Source organism: Salminus brasiliensis, chromosome 17 (assembly GCF_030463535.1).
Source record: "Salminus brasiliensis chromosome 17, fSalBra1.hap2, whole genome shotgun sequence".
Lineage (NCBI taxonomy): Eukaryota > Metazoa > Chordata > Actinopteri > Characiformes > Bryconidae > Salminus > Salminus brasiliensis.
In genome coordinates, this window is record NC_132894.1 from 30790061 (window position 1) to 30802060 (window position 12000).

At 43.0% G+C, this 12000-nt stretch overlaps 1 protein-coding gene across 1 annotated transcript in view; it reads right to left on the reverse strand.

The window, feature by feature from the left end:
• The window catches only part of LOC140537731 (heterogeneous nuclear ribonucleoprotein L-like), a 79160-nt gene that overhangs the window by 15981 nt on the left and 51179 nt on the right, over window positions 1-12000 (reverse strand). Inside the window, exons 4-6 of the mRNA XM_072659933.1 lie at window positions 9291-9376; window positions 5159-5255; window positions 4943-5015 (exon numbers count right to left, since the gene is read on the reverse strand). Of these exons, the coding sequence (XP_072516034.1) occupies window positions 4943-5015; window positions 5159-5255; window positions 9291-9376 (256 nt within the window). The remainder of the gene's footprint in view (window positions 1-4942; window positions 5016-5158; window positions 5256-9290; window positions 9377-12000) is intronic.

Below are 12000 nucleotides of genomic sequence, written 5' to 3' on the forward strand. Positions count from 1 at the left end.
TAATTTAAAGTGGTCTGAATCTGGAAAATTGAAATGGGAAAAGCATGAATTTCATGTGGCTGATCAGACTGCAGAAAACCTGTCCCGCTCAAATCTGTCCCAGACGTTTGGTGGTATATTTCTTGTAATGAAGTAAAAATAAGCATCGCAAAGAAGAATGTGCTAGAAAAAAGAAAGAATTCTCAGAGACAGCAGATGGGAGTGGAGAAATTCGCAGAGAAATAAAAACCCCAGCTGGGCTCGGCAAGAGTGGTGGGGAGGGGGGCAAACATAAAAGATGCTTTCTCCCTCTGAATGAAGGGTTTGTTGATGCTTGCACTCACAAAGGTACAGAAAATGGCAAGGAAAACACTTAAATGAGAACAAGACTCCCTTCTATCCCCTCTTCAAGAAGAAAAGAGAACGAAAACAGCAGGAAAAAAACAGGATGGAGGCAGACGGGAGAAGAACGTCTCGCTAAAGATAGTCAGAAGGCAGAATAGAGTCATTTCCATTGTTACATGAAGCCTGCTTCTTTTACGAAGGCAGGGAGGCAGTGCCTTGTTAGTTGCGATCTCCTGCGTGTTTTTTTCTTTTTTGAGGTTCTGACTGGAGACGATTGTATGATGCGGGTGGGGGGGTGGGGGGGACGATGAGGAAGGAAGTTCTCAGCACTGGCGCAACACATCATCCGGCATTACATCACTTCAAAGTCAGGCACACGCGTAGGAACAAAGTCTTACTCCAGACTGTCAGAGGCAGAGCGGAAGGAGAAAAGAGCTACACGCTCCCTCGCTCCCTCCGTCTCTCCCCTCTCTTTCTCTTTCTGTTTAGCTCTGGGGGCCTGCAGGGAGAAGTCATGCAGAGCGATGCTAATTGCTACAAAATGAGCGGTTAGCGGCAGGAACCTGTGGGCACCGCTGGGCTCCATTTTCCACAGGAATCATGGGAAGGTGGGGGAGGATTAGGGCTCAAGGTGACCTTCACACTGTGAATGTTCAGCTCACTCTCATCCTGCTTCTTCTCCACAAAGCACTGCTGCTTCAAAAGGGGGCTGTCAACATCCATTACACCAGTAATCGAGTAATCTACCAATTATTTTAATGAGTAACTGGGTAATCAGAGAATTACCCAGTAGATTTATTGGAAGAAGAACAAGTCATAGACTTTTCCAAGACTTCACTGAAAAACGACAAAGAAGAGCTTTAAATTGCAGTACTGCGCAAAGCTCTGGTCCAAAGAGTTGCTTTTCTGGGTCAGAAAGAGTTATAACATCTTTAATAGAAAACAAACAAGAGTCTGCAGTGCAAGTTTGATTTTCTTTCATACAGAACACAAAGTATATGGTTATATTTCCCTTACAAAGTCCTACTCTGACCAGATGTTTTTGGTAGCCATCAACAAGCTCCCTGCAGAATTCTGTCTGGATGTTTGACCACTCTTCTAGGCACGGACCTGACTTTTAGGCACAGTCCCCATGTTTTTACCAGGTCACGACTTTGGGAAGGCCATTCCAAAAGCCTAATTTTAGCCTGTGTTATCTGCTCCATAACCACCTTTGATGGGTGTCCGGGGGGACACTGTCCCGCTAAAACATCAAGTTAAGTTTCAACCATCTAGCAGATAGTTCGGGGATATGCTTACAAAATTCTAAGCTCCTTGTTTCAGAGCCTCAGAGTATCATGCAGCTACCACCACCATGCTTAACAGTTGGTGCGGTGTTCCTGGGGTTAAACGCCTCACTTTTGTCTCTGCATTATCATCATGCTAACTGCTAGTTTATCATTGCTGATACCAATATTTCATTTTCCATGAACTTCCATGGTCAGGGCTTAGCGGTTCCCGCTCACCTTTGCAGTGATACAGTGTCTCACAAAATACTGGCTTGTTTGACAGTTACACATCCTGCTCGTTTAACAACTGGTCCACTGGACTCCACAATAGTGCTATGAAATCCGTTATTGCCATGAGTCCCATATTTACTGTGGAAAAAAGAAAGCTTTTTTGCTTTTGTGAGACGAAATCTATTATTTATTATGTCTCTAAGAAGGGTTTTCTTATGAACCCTTAATGACATCTGTAATTTTACATAGTGCTGAGAGAAAATAAGGAGAGAGAGAGAGAGGGAGAGAGAGAGGGGAGGAAATGACTGCCTTTCTTTCCACTCCTGGCAGCTCTGTTAATATGCTTTTATTTATTTCGGTAGCTCAGGATGCAATTAGCATTTAAATTCCAGCACGGTGGCTTCTCCCAAACACGTGACCCTTCACCTCGATAACGAAACAATGGAGGCTGAAAGCGTGCACCTACGGCAGCATCAAGAGAGCTGGGCTGCGGACAAAGTCAAACAGACCTTCAGATCGATTGCTAAGCAGCGTCGGCTCTCTGGCGATAACGCTCTGTTTACCCTCTATTTGCGGGAAAAGGACGGAGGGGGGAACGTAGCGGCAGCTGCAGCGGCTGCTGCGGTGATCTGGACGATCCATAAGCTGGTTAATCACACGCTCCTGTGCCCCCATGACATATCCCCGCTCTCCCCAGGAATGCCTCAGCCCCCTCCTCGCCATCTTTCTTGAATTAATGCAATCGCAGGCCATTTTTCTCTTTTCTAGAAGGTCATTCTTCTGTGTTATGGCATTCAAGCCATGCAACTGGATCATTCCAGGTCTGATTGGTAATCATTTTAAGAAGCTGTATGATTTCTAAGAAACCACGCATTTTCTTCTGTACTCACTTTGGCTTCTACTCGGTTCTATTCACTCAGGACTGAACTGGAATGTAGAGACTTCAATGTTTAGTCGGTGGTGTATGAAGGTATTTGAGGTGCGTTGTGTTTATGCCTGTTTTACACTCTTTTATCATTTAAGCAAAAGGAGAAAAAAGTCATTCTAAGCAATCAGTGTGGCTTCTGTCAAAGCAGGGTGAACTGTACAGGAGACGAAGAGAATACCTGCATGTAACCTTCAGAATTCTCGATTCAACGTATTTGACATAAAGACTTCAGTGCTTTATCCATTCCAGAACTACATTTCATGTGTGCTTGGGGTCACTGTCTTGTTGCAACACCCATCTGTGTCCACGTGTGCAATGTACCAGTTCAACTGGCAGTAAAACAACACCAGAGCATGATGCTACCACCACCATGCTTAACGTTGATACATGAAGCTGAACGCCTTGCTTTTACTCTAGAGGCTACCAGCTATAGTCAATCTTGATCACTACCAGATTCGAGAAGATTCAACAGTCATTTGTGGACCCAGAAGCACATGTACATAAACAGCTAAAGCATGGTGAATATGACGAACAGGGCGAACAGGATTGCTGAGGGGGCGTGCATTTTCCCCGCAAAAGTCAGGGACCACCCTTCATTTATTTCCTTTCTAGACAAAACAGCCACTTTGCGAATTCCAGCCAATGGCATCATTTTATGACTATGTGGAAGTAGACTGTAAAAAAGGGGGGGAGAACTTTGGCTGAAGGAGAAGCCGCCTGGAGTGTCTGCAGCTTTGTGGTAGAAGGCCAGACCCTATTCTGATAAGTGGAGCTAGGCCTGAGAGGTATGGCTGATTAAAGGAATGTGACGGGGTGGTGGGTTGCTCAAACATTGTTGTGAACAAGGAAGGTAGAGATGGAATTCATAGGATGAAGCTTTAGGCATGTTCCTCACTTCGGAATTCAGTTTTATGTACAAGTTATTTCTTTTTTAGCACCAAAAAAACAACAAACCATGTACTAGTCAGAAATGCATGGAGAAACGTAGCCTTGTGAACTAAATCTACTATCAAATTTCTCAGGGTTCTGTGTGTCCATCCTTCACCTTTATCACAGCATCCATTTTTGGCAAGAGATTTGCTCTCAATATTTCTGTAGTGGAAATCTGCAGGGAGATGTCCACACCCCCAAAGTTCAGTCCTAGAAGTTTCTGCTGCTCACAATCCAAGGCAATCTAAGCCTGTTTAATGATAGGAGTGTAACGATACACTCAGCCCACAATTCGAGTCAGTTTTCTCACAATATCAACAAGAGTGAAACTGGAGAAAAAAATTAAAAGCTTTTAAGAATTAATGATAATAGAGCTGAGATGCAAGATGGCTGTGGAGCATGACATAAATATGCTGGAGCAAGATGCCGATTGGAGTTCAAACAATGCACTAGCATTGGTGTTATAATTAACAGAGTGCCCATTTCCCACTATGCACATTGATTTGCTATAGCAAGTGACTCCCCTATAAGCTATAAGCTATTCTCTGATGCCCGACCATAGTCTGGTTAAGGGGTTGAGCAATTATTTTAAATTTCTGGTGGATTTTTCTATGCAGTCTATGCAAAATGAGGACATCCCAAGAAACCATTGCAAGGGTTTCCAGCACACCTCTCTTGAACGTCGAACTAGTCAGGTCTTTCTGATGGTCGATGTTGTACTGTGGCAAGAGCTACCTATAGGTTCTTGCTATAGCAAGTGACTCCCCTATAAGCTATAAGCTTTTTCTGATGCATTGTTACAGCCCAGCCCTGTTCAGCAATGTGGAGGTCTGGACTTGGGGGTATTCAGCAGTAGTGTTCCTTCTAAGTAAGAGCTTCTTGATCAGCTTCACATCCTTTCAGACATACATTGTTAAGCTGTCCTCCCACAGTGTAAGGAAGGACAGACTCACCTGCAGACACTTTTAGATCTGAGGTGAGAGTGGAGCTTGTTTTTCTCTTCTTTGTCAAAGGTCTTTGAGGGCTGGTCATCTAATGGGGCCAGTTTTTGGTGGTCTTCCAGATCCAGTCTGGTTTTAATCACTTTCGAACTCAAGTTTTGAAAACTCCCCCCTTACTGAACAATGAGCAACGTCCTTAATGGCTGTTTTGACTGCAGTTTTGAATGGTGGGCTCTGACTTTGACACAGTTTTGTATTCACACACACACACACACACATGGTATCACAGTATGAAAGTAGGTAGGTGTGAGGTCTCTTACCTCTTCTGACCAAAAAGGGTTTGGTGTAGTCCCAACTGTCGTTGTCGTTTCTGATGACGTTGAGGCGTGAGGGCTAGAATGAGGGAGGGAGAGAGAGAGCACAGCGGCGCTGCATGTGTGTTAGGCTCCACCGGTGGGTGTGTGTACGTGTGTGTGACCGTGTGTAAGCGTGTGCAAGTGTGTAACTGTGTGTGTGTGTGAGCGCTGCAGATTTACCCGAGCGTATTCGATTTTCAGTGTGCAGCAGCCGGCGTATATGTCGGCTCCGTTGAGGGCCGCTTTGGCCTTCTGGGCGTTCTGGACCGATTCGAACGTGGAGGACAGTCAGTCAAGGGAAAACCACAGCAAGTGAAAAGCAGCCAGAACAGCATCACCTTTTTTTCCCGAGCTCTATGAGTGAACAGCTAGACAAGCTAGACAAGGAAGGCAGACGCACACCATGCGAAGCTTGACTTGATGAGTGAACACAATTTAGACCACGTTGCCACAGAGACGATCACCGCAGCTACTGACAATGTAGGTCACACAGCAAACACAAGGTCAAAACCAAAGACGGCCATCCACGGACTTCACAAGCCCATATGTAGCAAGTGTGTAGCCAGTGGCAGGTGGCTACATATGCTGGGGGTCTTCCTGGGGCTTTTAGGCTGTGCTGTGTGAGTACGACAAGCCTTAAAGCAACATTATGTAGCATTTGTATATTAAAAAAGAAGCCTCAAAATAATTGTGATGCCCGACTAACATGTAATAGGGAGAGTAGCATTCTTGTGGTTGCTATTTCCGGGCTCCTAACAGCACTGTGGGGAAGCAGGCAGGAAAACAATTGTGAGAACTGCGTAATGCTGAGTTCATGCCTTATGTTTCACTGCCTCATGCTTTTTTCACTTTGTGAAGGTTCTATGTCTGTCAAAAGTCCAGAAATGCAGGGGGTGCCTCTAAGCCAGGGGGTTGGCTCAGAGCCTAAACTGCAGGTGGGGGCAAATGAGCAAGAAATAACAATTCTCACATAAAGTTACTTAAGCTAGAGCAATTTAAAGCCCCAACCTATGTGTATTTGAATATCTAGCAATTTGAGCATATGAGCATTTACCAATGTTTATATTAATGCAGTTTTATTGTTTTTAATTGCTCAGTATAAAATAGCAACCTGCAGGGTGTGTCAGATGGTAGAATGATGGGCAGTGACATCAACAAGGCAGTTACAGTGTACCTTCTCCAAGTTCTACACCAGTAAGAAACTCATTTGCACAGCCATGTTAGTTTGCAGTGTCATTGCAGTGAATTTCAAGGCAGAAATGTGGTGGTTAAATTTCCAGAAGCACCGGTTGACAAATCAGGAGCACTAGCTAAGACGTACATCAGGTCTCTGTGGTGCAACTGAACTCCTGCCCACCGCTAGTCTCAAACCAACTACGCTCAACGTGTGGCTTAGGATCAACTTTAGGATTAAACACCCTAACCTTACTTAGGGTTAACTAGCTCAAACTTCCGTTCATCTGGAGCAACTGGCTACTGATGTTTAGTACGCATACTGATGTGCTTGATCTATGTCTTCTTTTTTGGAAAACAACCTGATATGCCAACAAAACAGTGCACGATGCCACAGCGCTCATCAGGAGACGGAGTGGGGGTTGAGCAATAAGGACGTTCAGGTGATGTCAGGGACAACACAATCATTAATCAGAATTAAACAGCACCGAGGCTTGTTAGGGAATGTGTGGGGAAGAAAAATCCAACCTCTACAGGAGGTCTGTGGACAGCAGTGGAGAACGTGTGGAAGTACGTGAGGCAGTCGTCAAGGCCAGAGAAGGACTTACATTACAAATGCTGCTACACAGCTACACTACTCTTAGACTTATTTTCCTGACTGATGCTCGCTAGCAGGAAAACGTTCATCAGATAAGTTGGCAGGAAAGCTGGCACGTGTGTGCTAAGCAGTGTCCTCTTCGTTGATGACAAATGCTCACATAATGAATAGTGTTGCGGATTCATTTGTAACAATTAACACTGTAAAACATGGTGTCGGTAGATGTCTCTTTCCACATGACAGTGCAGCATTACAAAAGCTTATGCAATCACTGCGACTCAAGCGTTCAACGTTTTCTGGATGTTCTTTTTAAAGCCCTTAACCCTGCAAGGCTTATTACACACTAAGGTGTATTACTCAGTAACTACAGGGACTTCTGAATAAACTGGTGGGGCGATTCTCTGATAATAGAAGTTTGTAATAACACTTTCGGCCCGTCTATAGTCTTGTTAATGGGTTGAGCAATGCTTTTTCAATTCTGGTGGATTTTTCTAAGCAGTCATATGAAAAAATGAGGATATCCCAAGAAACCATAGCAAGGGTTTCCTCTCAGCACACTTCTGTTGAACTTCAAACTAGTCAGGTCTTTCTGATGGTCGATGCTGTACTGTGGCAAGAGCTACCTGTAGGTCCCGTGTTGACCTTTTAGGATTGCTGGAGACAATGCTGTCTGCTCTTTCGAGCTGAAATGGCAAGGCCGGCCTGATCTGGCCACGTTGGTCAGGGAGCTCTTCAGATCTGGCCATGGTGATCCCACTCACTTCAACAATCATGTTTAAAAGAATCTAAATGTAAGTTTAACAATGTTGTAAGTGAGATCTAGCTGCCCGTGACGGTCTGCATTGTTCTTTTAGCGCAAGCAGTGGGGAGTCACTCAGCAACAGAGCTGTACGTCATCTGTAGAACGATGTGGGGAATCAACAGACATTCACTGCGCAGACAAGACCAGATCATGAATACTGGGGTTTTCTTCATTATTATAGCTGTTTTTGCCTTTTTTATATAAAGTAGTGACAATTCATGACTATGATTAATGTATTTACTGGATATGACTGATATAAAAGGTATGAAATTATCATATTAAAGATATAAACAAGGCTGCGTTTGCCTTATCTCGCAGCCTGAAGCTGATATTCCACATTAAAACAGCGCCACATTTACATTCTAGTGTCCCCAGCCAAACTTTTCTGTGCTAAGTAACTCGAATGTATCTTGAGCACAAAGTTAAAATGAGCACACAGAGGTCAACTAGCATCTTTGATATTCTTCTTTGTCTTTTAAACAAGCTTAAGGTACAGCACATTTACACTGATCAACTCTGTGCTGAGGGAAGCAGGTTAGATAAACTAGTGGAATTAAAGCTGATGCAAATGCCTATGGTGAGACAGTGCGACAGCAGGCTTCTCCAGAATCCTTTCTAACCATGTTCTAATAATCTGCAGCTGATTCTAATTTTACACATTTTAAGTAGTAATAAATGTGGCAGGGTGTCCTAATTTTTACCCTATTTCTATTCATTAGTTTACACATTATTAAAATATTCTTCAGCTCTATGTGTTTAGTTATATTACCTCCATGTCTTAAAATGGTTAAAAAATGTCCAGATGTTTGTAAAAGTTATGTTCTTTTATAATAGGGTGTCCTATTTTTTCACACGACTGTATTTTCTAATGTATATTCTGTATTGGCACCTTTAAGTTAACATTTGTCAGCTTGCATAAACATTAAGAAATGATAACCATGTGGTTAAAATTCCGAATCTTTCAGCAAAACAAGTCCAAATGCACTTCAGTAAAATCATCAAATTCAAATCAGAATAAAATGCTTAACCACAAAGGAGGAGGCAATTCAGAACCTGCGGCTTCAACAAGCTAAGAGGGAATTAACTTTTTTTCTACTGGCGGTGATGACTGTGTCTTCTAAGAGGTGATGTTTAGACTGGACCAACTGTCCGAATTAGGACAGAGTGATCCAGCGCTCTGTTAAAAGCTGTTTTGATGAGTAACCTACTTGCAGGTAACATGAGAGACAGGGAAATGGCTTGTTCTTCCTCAGCACTTCAACTCCCAGTCATCTCTCTGTGGAGGAGGCCCATCTCGTCAATGTCATGCTTCAGTGTGTGTTGCCCTGGATACATCTATATTTGATGAGGGCCCTCAAACGCTGGAGAGGTCCTCGTGCTGATCTAGCTCCAGGAGCAGCCAGCGGAGGAGGAATGTGTGCGTGTGTGGGTGGAGTGGATGTGTGTGTAGGTGGCTGCACGCTCAGTTGGGTGGGTAGGTGGACATGTGTGTGCGCGCGTGTGTCTATGTCTGTCAGTGTGTGTAGGCTGGAGGTTGGACACGTCCACATTTAGAGTGTGAGGGACAGTGTGGAAAGGTGCCTTTGTGTGTGTTCCTGCCCTGACAAACTGCCTGTTGTGCAACAGTGCTAAGTTACACTCACCCTTATGCACATGCACACACACACACACACACACACACACATAGTGCTGATCTTCTAGCAGCCCTGTCTTAGCACTAAATGCTTCAGTAAGGATATTCCACCATGGCCTGGATTCCGTTGCGCTTGAAGATGACGATCCGCAGCACATTGCCGATGGGGTTACACACTGTGTATAAAACATCCTGCAACGGGAAACAGACAAGAGTCAAGACTCAATTAATGATTTTTAAAAATTAATTTAAGTGTTTACACTTGGAAAGGCACTGGGACTCTGGGCTACTGCGCTAAAACATCTTCATTTAAAATCGTATAGAAATATCCATAATTATATTTTGTATTATGCGTGTATTTGTGAATTTCCCCACTGCGGGACTAATAAAGGACTATCTTATTATGTATGTATTATATGTGCATTTATGTATTTATATGTATTTATTATTATATATGTATTACATATGTATTTCTCTGTCATTCTGATCCAGGTTGATGTAGTCCCAAACTCTATTTTTATCAGATAATATAAATTTTCTAATTCCCAACCTAAACCAATTATACTGTTTTATTATAAGGATCCCCATTAGCTGCTATCTCAACAGCCACTATTCTTCCTGGGATCTAACAGACAAACAGTAGAAAAGGCCTATTTTTCAAATCTCTACTCTGCTAAATTTCATCTACTAAACATCTTTCTATTCTTTTCTATGACTTTTTTTATAATTTTTTAAAACATTATTTTACCATTGATTTGAAGCTGTAAAACTGGAAAGGAGTTCCACTCCTGTATGTCTCTACAAAAGGAGCCATATATCATGTTTAAACCCCCCCCTTCCATCACCCACCGATAACAGGTTTTACTCTGAAATGCAACACGGTATGAAAGGACAATGCACTTTGATTTCTGACTGACGATTAAACCTCCACTAAGATTCAGACCAGAATGCTGTGGGAAGTGGCTCATCAGCTTGTTAATCAAGCTAGGTGCTGTTCGAAAACCCAGATCTATATGTCTAATCAGGCCCTGCTGCTCTCTCCCGAAAAGGTCCACGCCACTTAACATAGCAGCACTGCAGGCGTTGAGGGTCTTTCAAGGCCCATTAGCTAGAGTCCAGCCTTGATTGTTTCCGCTTGAATCTATAGGAGAGACCTAGGCTGGAGCATGGACTTCTGCTGGGGGTCGTTGAGACCAAAGGAATGGGAACTCGCATAATAGAGATCAATGAGGTTTCAGCTGACTAGCCATTAGTGAGTTCTGCACTAGATTGTCACTGATAGTATCCGTATTGTTGGGCTATCAATAGGAGGCTTGCAATGAGGGACAGCGGTGCATTTCAGTGCTGGGTGATAATGATTAGGAAACGCTGTGATTACCCTGGTGATGGAGCAACGTGCTACTAGACTTTATGGAGCGCACTAATGGAGGATTCGGGCGGCCACAGTAATGTGACAGCATACTTTCTTTAGTTGCTAGAGCTTCAGGGATTTTAGTCATTAAATGGACTGAATGGACTGAATGGATTAAGTTACCCAGGTAACTGATTGAGGAATATTTCATTTACAGAATGAACAGGTGCAGTGTGGCCTAGGTGGCAAGCATGCAATGTAGTAGCTGTAGAAGATCTAGTGTGGTGATGAGTTACAGATTCTCACTGGAACACTAACAGGTCACAAATGGTACTGCAGATGGATTAGATTAAGTATTGACTGGGTTCTATTCTATTTTATTCAATACATTTATGTAGTTTTTGTGAAGCTTTGTGGTGACCTCTTCTAGCCACATAACATTAGCTTTGCTGTTTCATGCTCAGCAACTGCTATAAGCATGTACAATAGAGCCAGGAAATAAATGATGAAAATGAACTATGAGCTCATAAACCAAAAGCCACTTCCTGTTTTTTTTTTGTGTGTGTGAACAAAAGCACATTTTTTATTTTATTCATATTTCTGGAGTCATGCCACCTATCATTTTGAGCTACAATTGGCAGTTAGAGCTTTCCGTTGTCCAATGACAATGTGTCAGAAGCAGTTTGAAAATATGTGGTGAATCACATGAATCTCAGATGAATCAAGTGCTAGTCTAAATGGTCCACAGTGAATGGTGGAGGGGGGCTGTACATTTTCTTGATCTACAATAATGAATCTACAATCATGTGACCCAGAGAAGGTGGTCACCAGAGTCAGTGAAGTCACACAATTACAGTTGGGTCAGTAAAGTCAAGCAGCCCAAAGTTACATACTGGTACTTCCAGCGCATGGTCCTCAGGGCTTTGTTTTTTTGGCATAATTTGGAAAATTGTGTGTGACTGTGTGACTAATGGTTCGGACCATATGGTCAATGTGTAAAATCCTGCCCAACATTGCCTCAGTCAGGACAGACTGGGATCATCTCATTTCTCTGAGTAGCATGATGGAGAGGTTTTACACCACATAAAATCTGACACCATTACATTTTGGTGCACAGAACAACAGGCTACCCAGCAGAAACCAGACAGAGAGACAATGCCAGAGAGACAATGGACTCTTAATGTTGGACACCAAAAACACAGTTCACATTCGCTTGAGTTCACATCAAGCTCCAACTCTAATTTTTGTTTACTTAAAATTAGAGATGGATAAAGATGCCGATAAAGGGCGGGACTGGATGTCACATTAACCTTTCCAGGCGAATTTGGTAATGAATCATCATACAGGGCTACTGTAATGTTCCTGCATTGTTTTTTAAGATGAAATGTACTTTACTTTTTGGAATCAACCCCATTTAAAACGCTGTGGAACTGAGAGTGAATTTCTGTGCAGAACTGCCCTGTGG